Below are 16,672 nucleotides of genomic sequence, written 5' to 3'. Positions count from 1 at the left end.
CATGCACAAAAAACGTCAGCCAAACCCTGAGTTTACTACCCACAAGAGCAGACCCTTTGAGCTTTGACCCAGTTGGGTTACTAACAGCCTGTAAGTATATTCCTAACTAAACCCTGCTGCCAAGTAAATATCAACAAACCAACATGTAACAAAACAAAAAACTTAATTCAATGTTCCTGATTTCAAAACAGGCAGTTCTTCAGTCAATAAACATTTCTTCTAATGCTACAAGTAAGTGAAAGGTGACTAACAAGCAAAAGACTTTTTAAATGTCTGGCAAGTTTGGAGAGCTTTTGGAAGGAATAAGCTTGCCAGAAACTGCTGGCAAGCACACTCCCTACAACAGCCAGCAATGGATATCCAAGCATGCATTTTTGCTTCCTTTCCCAGACATAGTACTACCACCCCCACCTTCTTACTTATGCAGGGAAAGGGTGGCATTATTGAATTTGTTTTCTTAGTTAAGCAAATTTTTTTCCTATTGCACAGAAGGAATGATTTCCAAAAGGAGAGGTAGCCAAATACATCTGGAGAACATTTTAAGCCCATTTTACAGGTACTAAAAACTGAATTGTCAGAGTCCATTGGCAGAACATAACACTTCACTTTTATACAACATATTAGCTACTGCATTCCCAGTTTAGAAGAGTTTGAGAGTTATACTTCTCAAATAAAGCGCTGAGATGCAAATAATGGCCTCAGGAAAATGTAAAAAGTCACACCCATTCTCTTTGGAAAATGAGCACCTGCAACTACTTTTATATTTTGCTTCTTTTGTTTCACTAAACTTTGTGTTTGCACCTTATTCATGATGTGGATTAAATCATAACTACTTCACACTATAGAGTGGAGAGATCATGGGAAGTGAACCTACAGGAATGTTTTGCTGGAGGTTTTAAATCATGACATCCAGATAAAAAAGAAAAACTTTGCATGTAGCATTCTAACACCTTTATCAAAAGTTAAAATCTCTGTCTTAAAAGAAATGCTTTCTAAAAATGCAACTATGAACTGGGAGAAAAAAAAATTCTACAAGCCTACATTTGGCTGTATCCCCTCTTCTTTTGTCAGCTGTCTTCCTGAAGCAAGCAACAATATTACCATCAAAAAAGAGCTTAATTGTTTCATATAATACCTGGCAAGTTTATGTGAAAACAATTTACGTTGCAGAAGACTTTTTGTGGTTTTCAAAGCACCAACCTGCTAAAGCTATTCACATCTTAAGGAAAGCTAAGAAGAACATATGACAATTTCTCTTTTCTTCAGATGAGTAAGTAATATTTACTCTTCCAGAGTCTGTGACTGGCAGTATCAAAAATATACTCTTGAAGTGACTTTTTTTTTATAAATCAATTTTGAAATACTGCTCCAGTGTCTTGATTTCTAAACACACATCCACAAAAATTAGTCTAGCAAGATGACATTAGTCTCTTCTCACTGACCAAATGCTTTGTAATAAGCAGATTGGCGGAGATGACTTAATTCAGACACACTGAGTAACTGAATAATTAAATCAAATAGAAGAGCTAATAAAGAGTGCATAGAGACTGCACAGACAACATTATTTAGGGAATGGAGAAAGTAAATGGAAAGAGAACACTAGTAAGGCTTAAATGTGCCTTGATTCAGTATTCTGATTTGTTAAACATTTCCCCATCATTTTATGCCCTAATAAGTTTCCATTGACTAACATGACCTAAAAATACAGAGAAAGCTAGCTCAATGCAGAATTTCCTAGAATCTCCACCAAGCTGCTGGAACTACATATCAGTTACAATAATTGAGAAAATGGAAGCATACATATCATAGCAAATTTTTTTTTTGAGACTAGTGTTTGGGTGTAGTAACAAGCAAGTCACTTTGAACATCATGCTGTTTCAAAATACACTAATCCTATTTTAAATTCTAATAATAAGTGAATTTTACAATGTGTTAAAAACAGGAATGACATACTGTGAAATTAGTTGAGAAATGCAGCACTGAATATAAAAAATGTACTTTCTTACCCACATTCAACTGTCAGTTAAACCTCAGGTTATCAGGAGGTAAAACTATACCTTATATGCAGTGTAAACAAAAGATGACCAAGATAAACCAAAAATAATCTGGCACCACATATTAATACATAATCCAATACAAGTTAAAACCAAAAGTTAATGTTCAATGTGAACATGAAGCCTGACATCCTGTTGTCTTCTCTTCCCTTCAACCAAGAAGAGATACTCCATTAAATGTCAATGAAATTATTTGAATTATCAGTGGGAGCACAGTCCCCTGAAGTCAGGTAAGAAATACAGTCTTGGTTATGGGTCAGCTCTTCTCAGCCATTTAATTTTATGTATTTCTAATTGCAAAAATACACAAGGATCAAGACAATCACATCTGTCTATGCAGTACAATCTAAAAGTTAACACAGTTGAATGGCAATAGTGAATACCTGACTTTTGAGAGCCAACACAAGTAAGAATCAATTAGTGAAACTTCTGGTAGCAGAAAAAAGTAGCTTACCCCTAAGACCACCCATTTGTTTTATTACCTACTGCTACAATGCACAATGATAATATAGCTAAAAGGCTGCACTTCAATTTTCACTAAAGCCAGCCAGATCAGAAATAGCAATGACAAGAGTTTGCTATGAGTTAAAGGCTATCAATGCAACTGCTTGTACTCTTCAACTCATGGAGATTCAGGCTACTGACAAGTAAGTGAATGAAATAGAAGAGTAAATGTAATTTCAGGAATAGGCAGCTTCAACTTTTCATTTTTGCAATTGCAAAGCAGAAGGCTGTCAATTGTAATTGCAATTATAATTCAAGTGTTCTGAAGCAAGCTTTACTATTAGAAAAATAACTTTTTAGTACATAAAGATAATTTTTGTGTGTGTCTGCATTTGTAAATGTAAGTTTAAGATAAATCTATACCTATTTCAAGACCAAAGGCATGACGATACTCCAAGAGAAACAATCAAGGATATGAGGGCAAAAAAGTATCATAACATGATACAGAAGATTCAAAATCTACATTCCTGGGCAAGTAGCGCTAAAATCTTATTTTTACATACATATTCATATGTGTATATACATATGTGTATGGATTTAATAAATACAAATAAAAATTATATATTATACAAACACGTGTACACATACACTCTACAGATCTCAAAATAAGCAGCACGGGCACATAATTAAGGGGTCCCCAGGGCTCATAAAGAAAGTGCAACGACCTTGTTAGTGTTTGGCCTTTCTTTCGCACCCAGTCTCATTGTAAAACAGTCAACCATGAAAGTACTTTAAAAAGCTGGTTTTCTTTTTATTTACAGCATGATTTTATAATGTACCATTCATGTTTTATAGAAGCTGGTACTTCTGTATATCTTTCTGCCAAATTCAACATGAACCACAAACTTTCTAATTTACAACTTTCAGAAATTTGAATGCTTTTGAATACTGGGATTTTCAACTTTGCAATTTAATGACAACCCTGCCTTTGGCCTTTCCTGACCTGTTGTGAAGTAAATCAGGCACACTAATGTGGGCTAACAAGTCTTTTTCACACTGTTCGATCACCCTGCATCTTTTTTCTCAGCAGACACCGCCTCTCTCCCACTCTCTGTCTAGCCATCCTCCCTCAAAGCAAACAAAATGGTCACTGTAACCCTGCATTACTGCTCATTAGATCACAGGTTAGTCAAGTGGAACTGCCCGAGGTTCCCAAAGGAGAGCTATACTTCAAAAATCTGTCCATGTCAAATGAAGAAAAAACCCCTGAGCGTGGGGTCACCCAGATCAATGATCAAAAGAGACTGAGAATAGTGGAGGGAAAAAAAGAAAAAAAAAAAAAAGGGCAAAAAAAGGCCCTTTTTTGTAAAAAAAACCAGCTTTCTGTATAATAAATCAGAATAGAAAAATACTAAGCTTTTTTCTCCACTTTAACATTAAGTCCACTAAGTCCATTTTAGCTTTAAAATGTTTTTTTCTTGTTTTTCAGAAGATTTTATAGGAGTAAGAGTATTTTTAAAGTGTTAAGATTGAGGTTTCAGTAAAACTCAAACTTACTTTAAGAAAATTAGCAAGACAAATAATAATGGAAGATAAAGGAGATTTTCTCTCCATCACATAAATATTTAGCTATTCCAAAATGAGTCAACATCAATTTTTATTCAATTATGACTTTAATTTAAACAAATCATACACTCTAAACTTCATGAGAAACGACACGGATAGCGTGTCCACAAAAAAGGTAGTCAAGCAAAAACTACATTGTCTGAACTCTTCTGCTACATGACAGATGTGCAGGCACGTGCAATACTTCAAGAATGTACAGCACCATGTCTGTGGCCTCTGTTTGTCTTTTACGTGCATAGGGCAATTTCTTAGTAACAACCACAAAAACAAAAAAGTCAAAACTGAAAAAATAAATTTCAAATACAGTAATAATTTTAAGTAATAAATTTTGATTCATGGAACACATCAAATTACTCAATGAAGAGCACTGACTGTTTAATAAGGGTCTGTGCAAACACAGGCTATAGATATCACATGCATTAATATTGTTTATTCAAAATGATTTATGTATTTCTAAAACAACAAACATACCCTGTGCCACTAATGAAGATGCTGTTGCAGCTAAAGGGACCTGATTGTTTCCTGGAATATTGGTGGCAGAACATCTTTTTGCTTACAGCTCTGAAAAGATTTCTTTTCCTGCCCTAGAGAGTGACTCAAATTTCACTCGCTTACTCCCTTTATCCTCAGCCATGAGTAAAGGCATAATTAGCAACAAGGAACAAAGGTAAACAAATTGGAACAAAATATCTATAGTAGATTTGTAGTTAATATATGCTCTGTTGCAAAAGCATTACTGCAACAGAACAAAGCTATAGGAAAGCAAAGGAAAGAAATCCTTAAAGTACTTAAATGTTTCATATAATGTAGTAAACTATTTCCTAATATTTATTACCAGAGTAACATAAAAAACCAAAATGAGACTGTAAATGCTGTGATAATACATTATGAAAAAATACTGGAAAAAATTACAGAATAAGCTTGTATTAACAGAGAGACTGATGAAACAACTTATTTTTAAATAAATAATGCAATTATAACAAATATACAACAATATATGCAGTAATCCAAGTTATCCACCTCTGGAGATACATGTGGATGAAATGAAAAGTCTTTTAAGCAAAGCTCATTCACTAAAGCAGGTTGGGCTTTTTGTTGTTTCTCGGGTTTTTTTTAATCAGTTTTCTAGATGCCTTACACATCTGTTAATAGGCAATGGATGCCTATTAATACTTGAAATTGAACTCCAGCATGCATTAACTTTAAAGATGCCCACACATTAATAGTGAGTTTTTACTTTTAAGACAGTATTAATACAGCACAGGCTTTCTGACACTTGCAACTTTGCATCCAATCAGAATCTGAACTCAGTACAACAGAAAAGATCAGAAAAAGCAAAGAAATTGAGAAATATGTAGTCACAGCTATGGATTATTCAATACACTGTCAATACTCTTTTTAAAAACAGTAGGAAAAAATATAAGCATGATGTGTGTAAACCTGAATAATAAATGAACAAATTTTCAAGTAAAAAATGCTTAACTTTGCCTTTTTTAATATGTTACCTAGTTAATTTGTATGATCCTTCAAAAAGTTCTTTTCTAGACTAACTCAAAACTTAAGCCTGTTCAGATTTTAACAGAAGAAGTTACTGCTTCATGTCAGACTGCTGTAATAGATTTTCTAAACATTTAAACTTTTTTGAGAAAACATTTATGCTTATAAAGATTCCAGCATGACTAATGATATGCTGCAGTATCAACAAATCATCATTAAAATAATGTCATTATATTCCAAACCCTGCTTCTAGTCTTGTGAAGGCAATTGTTCCCAGATGCTGGAGTGGATAACTCATGTTTCTTCAGAAGCATGTCTGCATCTGCTGTTGAATCACTGCAAGAAGTGGATGGGAAAATGGTTTTCTCTTTTTGAACCAGAAGTCATTATGCACTGAACAGAAGTGGTTTCTGAGGAAATAATGGACACTGTTCAGCCTATATTGCTATAGAAGACAGCCTTCAATGGCTCCAATTTTCTTTAAGTAAAAACTCATAGTACTGCATCCTCACCAACTGTGGGGCCCTTCACTACTTTTGAATTTGCAGAACTCCATTCCATTCTTAGTTTTTGTTTGAACCCCAGAATGCTCTTTACTCATCTCTTCTGCTTTACTGCCAGTAAAATCTTGGGAGGTAACAGAAAGAGGTGCATGAGAGCAGCACGTTTCTCTTTCTCCTGTTACTCCTTTTTTCTGGTTCATTCCATTTGCAAAAACAGCAGTGTCCTGTCTAGCAATCAAGCTCACAACAGTCTTTGATTTTAGTCTTCCACCACACCCAGAGAGCATCCAAGATTTTTCCAGGAGCATAATGGCTTGAAAGAATGCCAGGGTAAAAAAAAATGAGTTCAAAACTGAGAATGGATAGGAAAGAATTTAATCTCACCTTACAGTAGTATGTGTTTCCTTCCTGGCCTTTGACAATTGTAGCATTGTTTCAGTAACATCCAGACCACTGATGCAAAGATGATCCTTTCCCCATCCTGTCACTTGGGAAAACATCATTGTTTCATGAATTCTCACATACATGCCAACATCTCCATCTCCAGAGATTTATGGTTTGTTTTCACTCATAGGAATTCTACACTCAAAAATCTAAAGAACCAGCCTCTGATAGGCCAGTGACACATCAATTTTCAGGTTTGTTCTTCCTCACGCTGCAGCTCATATTCAGGAGGAATTCTCTTCAAGCATCTTCAGAAATGTTGATTTTCATAAGGAACAGAAAGCCTCCCATGCTCAGGCTGAGCTTTGAGCACCTTCTATTTGAAGCAGGTTTTAAGAAACTCTGCATACACATATTTCCAGCAAGGTCCTCAGGGTGTTGGTAATTACAGACAATAATAACCTATGCTGTGTCACAGTGTAGATAGTATTGATGCAGCTTTTTCTACTTTTGCGGCACATAATTAAAAACCAACTTGAAATACTTACATAGATATAAAATGGATAGATCTTCTCCTGCTGTGGTTATTGTTGAACTTCCCTGACATGACCAATTAAGATGTTCATCATGATTTCCCATGTGTGTGAGTGTGTAATTCTTGCAGAATGGACGGTGTCCAGAAATTAAATTCATACACTGCATACCTACTCTAATGGAATGAAGATTATGTGATCATAATCAACTTGAAAAACATTTCTTTTAAAATTTACTTTGTTATATTGAGTACCAAATATAAATTATGTTGTTCGACTACAGAAAACTACCTTCTCCTTGGTAAATACAAGGTACACAGTATATTTAACTTGCCTTTAATCAGCACACTTATTTTAGCACTAGAATGAAAAATAGAAGAATAAGTCCTCATCTTTTAAAAAGCAGCAGTTTGTATTATGGAACTCAAGATTTCATTCTAGTACATATACACATGTATATCCATGTAAGATGGGTGTTTGAAAGAAAAACACAGACTAAATAATTTTTATAATAGAAGAGTTTTCACAAACTTGATGCAATGCCTTACTAAATACTTTTCCATTATTTTTCAACTGATCCTGAGACCATTTTTGCTAAAATGGTAGAGTTATATTTGGAAAGTAGTTATATAGCCACTATTTTCCATTTGTAATAGTGATTACTTCTGAAAGAAATATGACTTCTCTTGTTCATGTAAGATGTCACTAACAGTAATTAAATTTTTGAGCATTCAAGAATTCCCTAGAATAGCAATATCACAGACACAGAGGCTCAAAAGAGTCATAATGATTGTGTGGTCAGATTTGTATCAAACAGGCCTCAGGATTTCATTTAATTTTCTACTAAAGCACACCACATTTTTACCAAGCAAAAAAGATTTCAGAAAGAACTGTAAAAAGCTGTGCTCTCCTCTAACAGTGCTTACTGAATACCATATAAGCATTTTTAAGTACACAAATATTTACGAAAAACATTTACTAAACTATGCATATAGATTTGTATCTGAAAGCACTTTAAACTTTCTCTCATAAATTTACTTTTTATTTTTAGAGACTATGCTCTATCTTTACAGTCTTTGTTTTTAGTTCTGCAAGTGCATCCAACTCCTTCTCTTTGAATGACATTTTCCATCTTCTTTCTTTGCTTGGAAGTCAACAAAGACACTAAGTTTTCAAAACATAGTGAAAATATATGCTTCTTTCATATCTCTCTCTCAAGTCCAGTAAAAGTAATTGCATACCTACTCTAGAACATTCATTTTTAAGTAAGAAGGAAAAATTATTTTCCCGTATTTCCTGTATAATCTTCCTTTACTATGGTTCACTATGGTTTAGGGGGATAAGCCAAAAAAGTGTGAGAAGTAGCGTGGTAGGCAGAAGGGTCCAACTCTAACTGGATTTTAGAGGTCCACACCTCCAACTTTCCACGCCAGTTCTAGTTTTACACCTTCCTCCCACCTCTTGTTTGTGCCTGTACACCAACTATCCAATTGTCTTCTCAAAAGACCTTGAGGAAGGATAGTAGTTAAGTAATTTTTAGGTCCAAACCAGGTCATCACATGGTCATACAAACAGAATGTCATACCTGAAAGATGGGGGAGACAAAGAGACCAGCAAGCAAACTGCTCATGACATAAATACTCAAAGTACACACCATCTATATACATGTAAAACAACCATTTGAAGACCCAAATAGTACTGCAAAACCCATGTCTGATGTTCAAAACTATATACAGCAAAACTCTTCAAAATCTACTCCAAGACATGCAGCTGCTTTTTTTTGCGGACATGTACCTGGCACCATTTGCTCCAAAGGGCCATTCAAGAGATTTATTTCTCTAAATACAGTTTCATGTTGTGAAATGGGTGTATGTGGGCAGGACTTCTGTCTTAGTAGTCTTAGCTACTCCTACTCTTTATCTTCTTGTACATTATGTAATATGTGCATATCTTCAGGTGTGCTCGAGCAATTTTTTGGTATCTTCAGGAACACCATTCAAAATTAGAATTTCTATGGGCAGCCTTTGAACTTATTTCCTTGCAGACTTACGTATTTGTCAAGAGCACAATTAGGAATTTACCATTCAGAGAGATACTTTTCTTTGTTAAGTTTTTGTTTCTTTGTCCCACATACACTGGGACAGCAATATTAAGCTTTACTAAGTGATATTATTCACCAAAACATGATCAACTATACCAATTTATCTTTTTATCTAATGAATACATTGACAATTGCATCTGTTATGGCTTTGTTTATTTTAAAACATGATTGAAACACAAACTCATGCAAGGAAAATGTGGGGTTACTGTTTGGATTCGGTCTTGCAACTGTATGAAATTCCTTGCTGTTCACATTTAGCTAGGATATGGATCATTTATTTAAATTGGTTATCTTTTTAGATTGCATTTTTTATATATTATTTTTATCATAGGATCCTTTTATGTCTAAATCATTTTCCTAATAGGTATGAAGAAATTTGTAATCAGAATGGAAGTTCATATGAGAAATGCAAATAGGAGTTACTTTTTTGTTGTTCTAAACAGGGCAAAACTAGTATTGTCTAAACACTAGTTTAATAATATTCTGCTCTTCTGCAAATGTGTTCATAACTGAAGTCTGACAAATAACTCTTCTGTTCCCTCAAAGGCCACAGTTGTGAAGGAAGCAGCCAATACTCAAAATAGCAGAGTCCAGCTCCAAAACAATCTTCAAATATCAGGGGATACACCTTGGACGAAAAGAAGCATTTGCAGTGAAGGGATTGCAAATATTAAGGTCACTAAGGTCACTATGATCTCAAAAACAGGGTAGGAATCTATATTTTGGCTATTTACTGCAGTAACCTGAAGATAAATCATCTCTGAAATAGTTCCTTGACGAACCAAAAATCTGTCCCCGATTTAACTTTGCTCTGGATGTCCCTGTCACAAAGCACACAGATTTGCAACATCTGGTCTTTGAAAACTCAGATTTGAGAAGCTTGACCAGGGTGAGGATGGGACAGACTGCGGAGAAAACTTTCATTTTCACTCTTAGTTGTAGGCTAAGTTTTTGCAGTACCTGCTCCTGCAGAAAACATTTGCCCAAATCTGTGAGCTAAGATACTACATACTCTCTGAAGCTAAACCTCTTTACTAGTCACTGTCCAATGCAGTTTTTCAGATTGCTAGTAATGACATGCATTACTCATACACTGAAAGGGTTTCCAAAGAGAAACCATTTTCCCCTAACTAGCAGAAACCACAAACAGCATGAATTATGGAAAAACAGTACAAAGACATTGGAATATAAAGAAATGATTACATCCTGGAATTGAGCCTGTCATACTAAGCAGCCAACTTAGACCATTGACAGGCCCAGAAAGCCCAATTTGCAGCATGCTCCATATCCCCATCGCCAATACGAGCCTGCACAGATGCTGGCAAACCTGAGCATTTTCCTGGAAGGGTTATTCAGCTTTAAGGCTTCAAGAAGACACTGTTTATCTACAAAATTATTTCTAGACATAAACAACAGAGAAGAAACAGGCAGAGTAATAGATAACAGCCCTCACAGCCCTAAGATGGCTTTTTTCATTAAGAGAGTCACCTTCCACTATTCTGCTAACAGAAAACCTAATTAAATACTGTCAGTGATTCAAAATCCATATAATCTCGAAAAGATAAATACATCACAATCTCTGAAAACAAGCAACGAACCTTTCACACTCACTTTTGAAAATATTGTTTGCACTTAAAAGTTTTTTAAAAATCTTGATCTATCAAAGAAAAAAAGGACAGTAAAAATTACTCTCCTATGGAGTTTCACACCCCCATCAAGTCAAAGTAAGGTCTTGTATGCAAGGAAAAAAAAAACAGCACTTGTGATCAACATAACCTTTCCATATTATTCTTTTCCCAACAACTACATTTAAAACAATGGCATAATCTTAAAATAGACTGAGAATAAGTTAATTTACTGTTAACTAGTAAATCTACATTAAAAAGTTCTAGCTTTTTTAAAAAACAGGGAATTTAGAACAGGTCTTCAGTGATTTCTCCTGTTACTAGTGGTCACCAATTTAAGTACACGAAAGAAATTTATTATTTGCCTGAATTTTTGGATAACTGAATAAAAACCCACCAACAGGTTATACTGTTTGAATGTCTTCACATATATGGTGTTAGAATAGAATAGTTCAAATGGAGTGGATCTACACTGATCATCTAATGCACCTACAATCTTAAGAGCCTTAAATATAAAAATAGAAACATCACAAAGTCAACACACTGCCAAACAAGAACTTGCTTCATCAAGTTTGGAAAAATTAGTTCAGTTTGGTTCCTCCTTTGGTCAGTCCTATGTGGCTTCCAGGAGTCCTAAACAGATTCAGACAAGTATCCAGAATAGCCTGCTCCTAAAATATAGTGGCTGTGGACAACTTCCAATACATGCAGCTCCTAAATATTGCTGTGACCCGGGAGAAAACTGCAAACTGGTTCAACTCACAAGAATACACTGCAATATTCAGCTTCTGATACTCATACACAAAGTAGTAGACATTACAAAATAAAAATTAAAAAGTTGATAATCACAGTAATTCCTGTTCCCTTTTAAAGCAATTTGAAGCACTTTTATCACCACTACTCTCCTGCAATATTTTAAGCCTGTAAGAGAAATATGACTAATCAAAACCAGTTTCGACAATCAAAAGTACTTTTTTGTGGAAAAGTAAAAGCACATTCTGTCAGGAAGATACTTATTTAAAAAAACATATAATTAGATAAACTGTTTTGGAACTGCAGCCTGTATTTTGGAAGCGATAGCCAAACTGATATGCCACCACCTCCCCTCATATGCTGAGTAAATAAATTTATTTTTCATTTGTAAAATTTTTTATTTGCTGTTTCATAAGTTTTCTAAAACTACAGTCAGAACTGACTTATATATGATTAATTCTTTGTTACCGTAATTTTAATCTAAAATAAAATTATTCTGGAGCAAACCTATTGAAACAAAAACAATTGCATCAGTTTTACAGCCTGGTTAATATATGCAGTCTTTATTTCAGCATGGCTCAGTAGAAATCACTTAGCAGATATTTAAATACATCTAAATAAGTGCTATTGTCACAGGAAAAAGAAAACAACTTACAAATATCTTTGACATGGGAAGACAGAATAACCACCATAGAAGTCTACATAAGAGAAATATGAGGGACATCTTTATTTATAGTTTCTGAAATGAAATGCCATGCCAAGTTTACTTTCTTAAGTTCATTTAAAAATCAAAATTTAACTAGAAAACAGCTAACCAGCAACAGAATTCAGGGAAAAAAAGGATTACATTTATTGATCAGTATTTCAGCTTGACTTCTCCTGTAATTTTCCCTGATCACTTCAGTAATATGAACAATATTCTGCAAAATGGATTAGGTTAAATTACATTTCATAAATTAAATAAGTTATTTGGACATTTTTGCAAGTATCTATTATAGCTGTGAACTGAACTATTCATTACATTGCTTATTACTCACAGCACGTAGATTCTACAGTATCATTTCTACCCAAAAAACCACATTTAATAAGTACAACATTGTGAAAAACTGAAGTAACTGCACTTCCCAACAAAAAATATAACTAACATCTGTTGCAGAAACTGCTTGGCACTTGCACAGTTTTGTGAAGAATTTTTGTTGTAGATAAATATTTTTCTACATTTCCTATTATGCACCACTCAACTCAGACATTTTCCTTAATTATACTCCAAGGAGTCCTTTCATATCCATTAAAGAAAGGCAATTTGTTGCCTAAAAAAATGCATACACATTTTTAAATTTCAACTGATTCATCTGTCTTCTAACACATGAAAAAAATCAAGAAAATACCCATAATTAATGGACTTAGTTCTGCAAAAATTTCTAATAAAACTCTCAATGCTCAACATATTACATTTGTTACATACTTTAATATGCTGGTTTTATGTGAGCAATGGTCTTGCAATTCATCATTTTACTTCTATTCCACATCTCAATAATGAGGAAAATAGCACAACAAAGCCTTTAGGAAAGCAAGAAATTACCATTTCAACATTGGTAAAAATTACTGAAGGCTTCTACTTTGTATACACAGGAAACACAGATCATTGTTTTTTCAGGGACAATGTAACAACTTTGTGACATTTCTCTCTCTCTTTTTTCTCCTTTTTTTCTTTTTCTTTTAATTTCACTTTCCACTACTCTTAATTAAAGAACTTCAAAATCACTGAGCTCTTGATACAATGTGTGTTTTTCCCTGAGAATATGCATGTACTGTGCACACTTAAGAAAACTGTTGTATTCTGCACACATTCTGTTGTACTCATACATTAGCAATCAAGACTTGTCTGCTAACATAATAAACCGTATGTTTGGGTTTTTTTTAGAGCATGCAGTAGAAACCCATTTAAATGCTATTGTAAGAATGAAGTGAAAATGAGAGTACTGCCAATAAAAGAAAAGAAACGTTAACTCGAAATACACAAAAAATTCAGTTCAGGCCCAAAAGTCCACCCACGTGGGCCCACCTGAAAAATAAGAGAGCTACAAATATAATTTGCTGTAAAGCAAACCAACTGGCATTGCATTCATTATTAATATGAAATTGGGCAAAGAATATTTCTTAAATTTTATTTGCTATAAAAACTTCACTTAATATTGTACCAAATTTGGCCACTTTAAAAATGAAAAATGTAGTAAAATTAGAAATACTTAAATTATACAAGAAACAGCCCTTTTGATGACGAAAAATGTGATCTGTATTGCTATATGAAAAAGTTAGAGCCAAGGCATATAGATTATATTTGGATGATAAAATCCAATCAGTTTTGTTTCAGGATATTTTCATTTTTAAGTGGGAGGTTTTTGCTTTTATGCTGTATAATAAACTAGGCCAAATTTGCTTTTATGCTGTATAATGAACTAGTCCATTACTAAACTTACATATCAAAATCCATGTTACATTTCCTTTAAGTATTCATTACTTTTTCCTAAGTCTGTTTTTTCTGTGAAAAAGACCTAGAACTTGTAGGTTCTATCCCTGCATAACTTTTGTTTACTTTTTTATGTAACTTCATATTTTCAATCCAAATTCTGTTTTTTTCCTTTTTCCTAAGAATGAATTTTCAGAGAAAAGGACCAACAATTCTAAAAAATATTTTACAGTATAGTTTACAAAGCTGTCACAATCTCTTCTTAAAAACACTGCTGTACTCCACTCACATTTACACCATTTCCTAACATATAATAAGCTTCATTTCTTTTGACTCAGAAGGGAGACATACGTAGCAGTAAAGAAACAAAGGCTGTATGTTCAACTATACTTACTAAGAGCAGCTATTCTACAGATCAGTTTTTTTGGAGCTGAAAGTCTAAAACTTCATATTTCAGAAAAAGAAAAATCTAAGAAAGAATCAGTTCAAATACAAAGCAGAAACACAGTAAGGTGCTGAAACAGTTTTCACTCTGCCACACTCACAGAACAAACAGATTTCTCATATAATCTTTAAGAGGAGGAGTCCTTTAAATGACATTTATGAACAGAATGACACAACCCAATTTCAACTTCTTACTACAATTTCAGAAGTAATTTTCAGCATTTCCTCAAATGTATCTGACATGATAGGAATGTAGACAAGACAAATTTCTCAGAAACTGAAGAGCAAAAGGTACACTGAATAGAACAATTACATAATTTACTGTGTGATAGCTAGAAATTAGACAAAAACATTACTCCTTGGAACAGGAAGATGAGAACCAGTTCAGGACTTCAGAACAGGAATTGCAACTCTGACCTCAAATCAGTACACGGCAGTTCAGAAAAAAGCTTTTACATAAAAAAGACAACCTATGGCCACAACATATTGCTTTAAGCAGTGGAAAAGAATGGAGTAATGGAACAGTGCAAAATTAAAACTAATACCAAATAAAAACCCAAGTTAAACAAAAAAAAATCACTGTCCCAGCAGCTTCTCATAAGAGTAGTTTTAAAAACATCTTTCCTCCCTTAAGCAAAATATGGTGAAAGCAGAAGATCTGTTTGTATCCAAGTATTACTTGTCTGTTTTCCAGAACAGTTAAGTCTGTATAGAGTGCAGTGGACTAAGTTTTTAGGGATTGGGATTCCTCCTGGTCGGCATACTTACAGTAAAGAAGAAACTGAGGCCAGTCCTTAACCAGGATGTCAGGGTAATAAGCAATAGGGGATCAGTGGTGTGCAGAAAGTAAATACAAACAGGCAAGAAGCTGACACATTAACATACCTCTTGTACTGAGCGAGCTGCTGGCTTGTCTTGGTGATTGGCCAGTATTAAAAACGGCAAAGTACATAACTGTGGGTGCTGAAGAGCAGAATGCAGCTCATTCCTAGCAGTTTCTAGATCATCTTCAGAGGAGGCGCTGTCTAGTACAAATATTACCCCTTGGGATCCTTGATAGTAGCGACTCCAGTATTTCCTGATATTATCAGCTCCTTTCAAGACAATAATGAGAACTAATTAAAACAAGAATAGCTTAACAAATGTAACACTTGTAAGTGAAAATAAACCATCTACTTAGAATGATCAAAATAATTAACTAAATTTTCTCTCTTAACCATCATTAAAAGAATAAAAAGAAAAAAAAGTATTCAAAAAATCCAACATACACACACACACACCAATGTCAAATCAACATTGTTTAAATAAGGAAGGAAGTTGACTCAATGCAGCTTTCTTCCATTAAAGCTTCTGCTCTGTTAATGAGTACTGGCAGAACTACCATGCTGACAGTACCACACAGCCTAATCCTTTACCTTCTCACTGGAATATCTTGGCACTAATACCTAAACCTTTACCCATTCTTTTTCACTTTGCCCTGCAGCTCCTTGTCATAAACCTGCAGCTTCTGTCATGGCAGTTGCTCATTTCTGATAAGGTCTTCCAGTTCATCTCCAAACCATCAGGCATCCACTTCATAATTGGGGAAAAAAATTGGCATGTCAGGAAAGCCTATTAAAGTAATTAGATATTTAATGAGGAGAATGATGATACAATAGTGAGTTGAACAGTGAATGAGGAGCTAGGGTGAATGCAAAGGCATTCAGTTCATCTACTTTTGCTCTGTCAACCACACTAAGGATTCTGGAAGAGCCCAACACAGACACATGAGTGACTGTATAGGCTTATATGCCACAGTAGTTTTTAGGACACAGTTCAGCAGCACTCAGCCATCTCAACAGAAGCCAAGCACTAAGGTTATCAACAGAAAGCTTTTGTCTCCCCTGGAGAGCAGCATATGTTGTAGCAATGAGGTAGGAAAAAAAAAATTGTATTTGACAGCTGTCAAACTATCTAAACTATGATTTGGATATGGGCTATTCTTTGTATGTCTGGATCTGGCACTACACTCATGGGGACAAACACTAAACAGTGAACAGTGGCAGCAACAGTCTAGTAGAAAACTTGACATGTCTGCCAGACAATGACTTGCAGAAATGTGCAGAAGGTACCTTTTATAGACACTTTTCTTATTTTGAGACAGGGAGAAGTGAACTTCCATATATACACAAGAACCAAGACCTTGAAATAATAAAATTCCACTTTTCAGTGAAACAAAATGACACAAAATTTCTGAGA

At 34.4% G+C, this 16,672-nt stretch overlaps 1 protein-coding gene across 3 annotated transcripts in view; it reads right to left on the bottom strand.

Annotated features, from left to right (window-relative positions):
* ARL15 (ADP ribosylation factor like GTPase 15) overlaps positions 1-16,672 on the bottom strand; it is a 221,964-nt gene that overhangs the window by 111,740 nt on the left and 93,552 nt on the right. For all 3 annotated transcript variants that reach the window (XM_041470797.1, XM_041470799.1, XM_041470798.1), the window contains one exon: positions 15,320-15,528. In XM_041470797.1, the coding sequence (XP_041326731.1) occupies positions 15,320-15,528 (209 nt within the window). The remainder of the gene's footprint in view (positions 1-15,319; positions 15,529-16,672) is intronic.

This window comes from Pyrgilauda ruficollis, unplaced genomic scaffold (assembly GCF_017590135.1).
Source record: "Pyrgilauda ruficollis isolate IOZ18807 unplaced genomic scaffold, ASM1759013v1 scaffold25, whole genome shotgun sequence".
Taxonomy (NCBI): Eukaryota; Metazoa; Chordata; class Aves; order Passeriformes; family Passeridae; genus Pyrgilauda; species Pyrgilauda ruficollis.
Note: the sequence above shows the minus strand (reverse complement) of the source record. Positions and strands in the feature narration are given on the sequence as shown.